This window comes from Podarcis raffonei, chromosome 13, assembly GCF_027172205.1.
Source record: "Podarcis raffonei isolate rPodRaf1 chromosome 13, rPodRaf1.pri, whole genome shotgun sequence".
Classification (NCBI taxonomy): Eukaryota; Metazoa; Chordata; class Lepidosauria; order Squamata; family Lacertidae; genus Podarcis; species Podarcis raffonei.
Window position 1 is genome coordinate 31,461,239 of NC_070614.1, and position 3,912 is coordinate 31,465,150.

Sequence of the window (3,912 nt, forward strand, 5' to 3'; positions counted from 1 at the left end):
TTCAGCCAAGCACCACATTAAATCAATGGCAAACTTCAAGGGTCACATGCCACTGATGGATGGGGCCAGAGACAAAAGTGGGTATGGCAGTGAATGTGAATTTTACCCCTGTAAAGTAGGTTAGTTTCTACACACTCTCACACCCCTCTGTATACCCCCATCCAGACAAAAAAAGAGACATTATCAGAGCTCAAGGGCACATTCCAGCCAGGGAAAACACTCAAAGAAGGTGTGAAACAGGGTTGGAGAGGGGATTTGGTTGGTGAGGATGTGTGGCCCATGGACAGTCTCAAAAGGCATGTAGAGAGGCTAAAGAGCTGCATTTGGCCCCCACAACTGAGGATCTAAAGGATCCCAGTAAAAAATCCTCCCATCTTCATTAGGGGTGTTACTGCAGGTTGCACTATCTCTTGATTTACTTAGACTGTGGCAGGTGTCATCCAGTCACATCTTCCCATTCCTTTATAAAGGGGAAGTTGTGGCTGCATCAAAGCCATCTTCCACTGTCATATATGCAAGTTTATAGCATCTAGACACAAATGACTGATTAAAATCTATGGTAGCTGCAAGAAATATGTATATAGGTAAAGTCAGTTGAATAAAACTATGCTTTTATAAGCTTATATCTCCAAGAAGTAAAAATTAATTCAAATATTAATAAACAGAAGCTTCGGTGGTGATTAAGGTAGAAGGTTTTCACATGTTTTTACTAAGGAATTCAGTACGATCACCAGTGTTACATAGGTTTTAGGTCGTCCAGGTTTCAATAGGAAATTGCAGTGCTATACCAAACAACCTTGAATAATCTTCAACACCGCAATTACTATCAGCTCCAGCATGTACGGCTAGGATATAGGGAGAATGGGTGTTGCGGGAAGCCACAGATATTCACCCCTGGACTCAAGATCTATATAGATGAAGTAAACATGCAATGTAACCCTACAATCCAAGGTACACTTTTCTGATATTAATTCCCATTCAATGCAGTGATGTCCACTTCTGAGTAAAAACAACAACAACATAGTACTAGACAAAACTTATGCAAGCCATCTAGGCAATTGAAACAGTTACCTAAATTTGAGAATGGTTTTTGTCTAAGAATTGGTGGGAAATATTGGTCAGAAACTTCCAGAATGCCATTTTGAGTTCCTTGTTTCTTATGCTATAAATGAGTGGGTTCATTACTGGTGGCACCATGCAATAGAATGAAGAAACCAATAGGTCAAATGCCGATGGGGAGCTGGAGGTTGGTCTGAAATAGACAAAGTTACCACTTACCAAGAACCGGGAGATAACAATAAGATGAGGTAAACAAGTTGAGAATACTTTTTGCTTCCCGTGACTGGATGGGATTTTCAGGACTGCTCTGAAGATCTGAACATAAGAAAAAGCAATAAGAGCAAAGGAGATGAAAGCTAAACAAGCTCCAAAAGTCAGAACCCAAATCACAGGGATATCTGAGTCAGAGCAAGAGATCTTCAGTAGCTGTGGGATTTCACAGAAAAACTGATTGATGACATTAGAACAGAACTCAACTCTGAATGTTGATCCGGTGTACATTGTTGCATAGAAAAGTCCACCAATCCATGCACTGGATGCCATCTGAATGCAAGCTTTCTTGTTCATGACAGTCTCATAATGCAGTGGATTGCAGATGGCAACATAGCGATCATATGCCATAACAACAAGGAGGAAATAATGAGACAACATGAAGAAAACAAGGAAGAATACTTGACAGACACATCCGGAGTAAGAGATGGTTTGTGTCTTCATCAAGGAATTTGCAATGGACTTGGGAACTGTAACCGATATGGAGCCAATGTCTTGCAATGACAGGTTGGCCAGAAAGAAGTACATGGGTGTATGAAGCTGATGACTGTAGAAGATGACTGTGATGATCATAATATTTTCTGTGAGGGCCACCAAATATATTATGACAAAAAGGTTGATGTGAAATACCTGCACTTCCCAAATATCAGGGAATCCATGTAGAAGGAATCCACTTACTCTTGACTGGTTCATCATTGTGTCTCAGACCTTGGTGCCTAGGAAAAGGAAGCTACCACACTACTTCTTTCTCTTCCAGTTGTATCAGGAAATATTTCTCTTTGTACTGAATGTGGTAAAGGGTGGAATGTATAGCAATGAGCTTTAACGACGTCTCACTTCTAATTATACCCAGGAGGTTTAATTCTCATGAGCCTCCTATATACAGCTCAGCAGATGTGGATCAAATGTGTATTTGAGGGTTGAAGTGCACCTATAATGACTATGATCCAAAGTTCTGCTTTGACTTATGTAAGGAGCTTGCACCAGAGTGGGGTGTTCCTTTTAAAAAAATGTTCCTAAAGCAGTTTACTCTATGGCATGTTAGGATATTTCCGTTCCACCTTAAAAGGGAGCAGGATGTTTGTGTCACAGCCTGCGTATTTCCTGTCTCACAGGATGTTTCTGTTGTCAGTTGCTTTCGTTTCTCCTGTTTGCCTGAGCAGCCGGAGCAGGCGGTCATGGTTTCTTTGTTCTGACCAACGCTAAATAAACTTGTAAATATGCTCTCCTGCTGTGCATCTTTTGCTGTGTGAATTCTGCTGATAGAGTGTGCACAAGTCCAAGAATGTAGCTATCTTTTCTTGAGGCTTCGTGCCGCTGATTGCTGATATTGCCTGACTACGGGAGGTCGATGGATCGTCCGGCACCGAGCTTGGGGGCTCAGATGGACTTTATCTCCCTGGCAGTATCCCAACAACAGGTTTCGGGCCCAGATTCACGGCACTTACAGGAGAGTAAGACAGTGACAGACTGCTGAGGTATGTGTTGGGAAAGCGAAAGCAGAGGCTTTTCTGTTTGCCGCGGAAAAGGTCTTTGATGTCCAGCTGGTCTAATTGGCCTGGGAGCCGAGCCAGAGGCATCGTGATTTATGGGCTGCCGAGATAAGACGTCTTTGAAGGCATAAAGACGCACGGCTCAAGCAAAAGGCTGGAATGGAGAATTTCCATGCTTCGGAGGCCACTGAGTGCCCGAAGTTAAATCGGCACAATTATCAGACCTGGGCAAAATGGTGTGAGAGTTTGCTGCGTCAGTTTGGAGTCTGGCATACTGTGTCTGAAGCCACTCCAGTTCCTCGGACAGAGAAATGGGAGGCCCAGAATTCGAGGGCCATAGACATAATAGTCTTATCCGTCTCTCTGGAGGATATAAAAACGCTTGCTGGAAATCTCACGGCACGTGACATGTGGGATGCTTTGAAAAAGGCCCATCTGCCAATCGTCCCAGCCCAGAGTTTGAATGCATCGGAGGTCCTGGCTGTTTCCCAGAATGCGAGTGATTGCAGGGATGCTGAGGGCACTGGTTGCAAGCTGCAGGGGGAGCAGACTGTAACGTCATCCCAGGCAGCATTCCAGCCTCCAGGGGGAGCCAAGGAGTCGGCAGCTGAGAGCTCTGTTTCTCGTGAGAACCAAGGTCATCGCCGGAAGGCCAGAGGTAAACAGAGCAAGATGCCTGCAGATGGCCTGAAGCAGAAGGGGGGTGGAGTGGAAAACAAGGCTTTGTTTGCTGGCACAGCTTCACCAAAGGCAAAAGGCACGCCTGATGGCCAGGAGCAGGGGGGCAAGCTGCAAAAGCCCACGCTGGTGGAAAACAAGGTTTTGCTTGCTGCAAAAGCTGCTCCAAAGGCCAAGGCCAGGTTTATTGTTGACTCTGGGGCCAGTCGCCATCTTGCGAAGGACCGCCATCTGTTTATCTCCTTCACACCTCAAGATGGTGAGATCCACCTGGCTGATGGAAGGACTTTGCAAATTGCAGGAGTTGGGACTGTGAAACTTGCAAGTCTGCATACTACCATCAGAGATGTACTTTTTGTTCCAGGAGCTGCGGACAATTTGCTTAGTGTCCCACAGCTGACTGGGCGTGGTT

At 44.9% G+C, this 3,912-nt stretch overlaps 1 protein-coding gene across 1 annotated transcript; it reads right to left on the reverse strand.

The window, feature by feature from the left end:
* Positions 1-1,071: 1,071 nt before the first annotated feature.
* On the reverse strand, positions 1,072-2,025 carry LOC128398720 (olfactory receptor 14C36-like). Its single transcript, XM_053359972.1, has one exon. The coding sequence runs from the start codon at positions 2,023-2,025 to the stop codon at positions 1,072-1,074; it is 954 nt and encodes a 317-aa protein (XP_053215947.1).
* Positions 2,026-3,912: the final 1,887 nt, after the last annotated feature.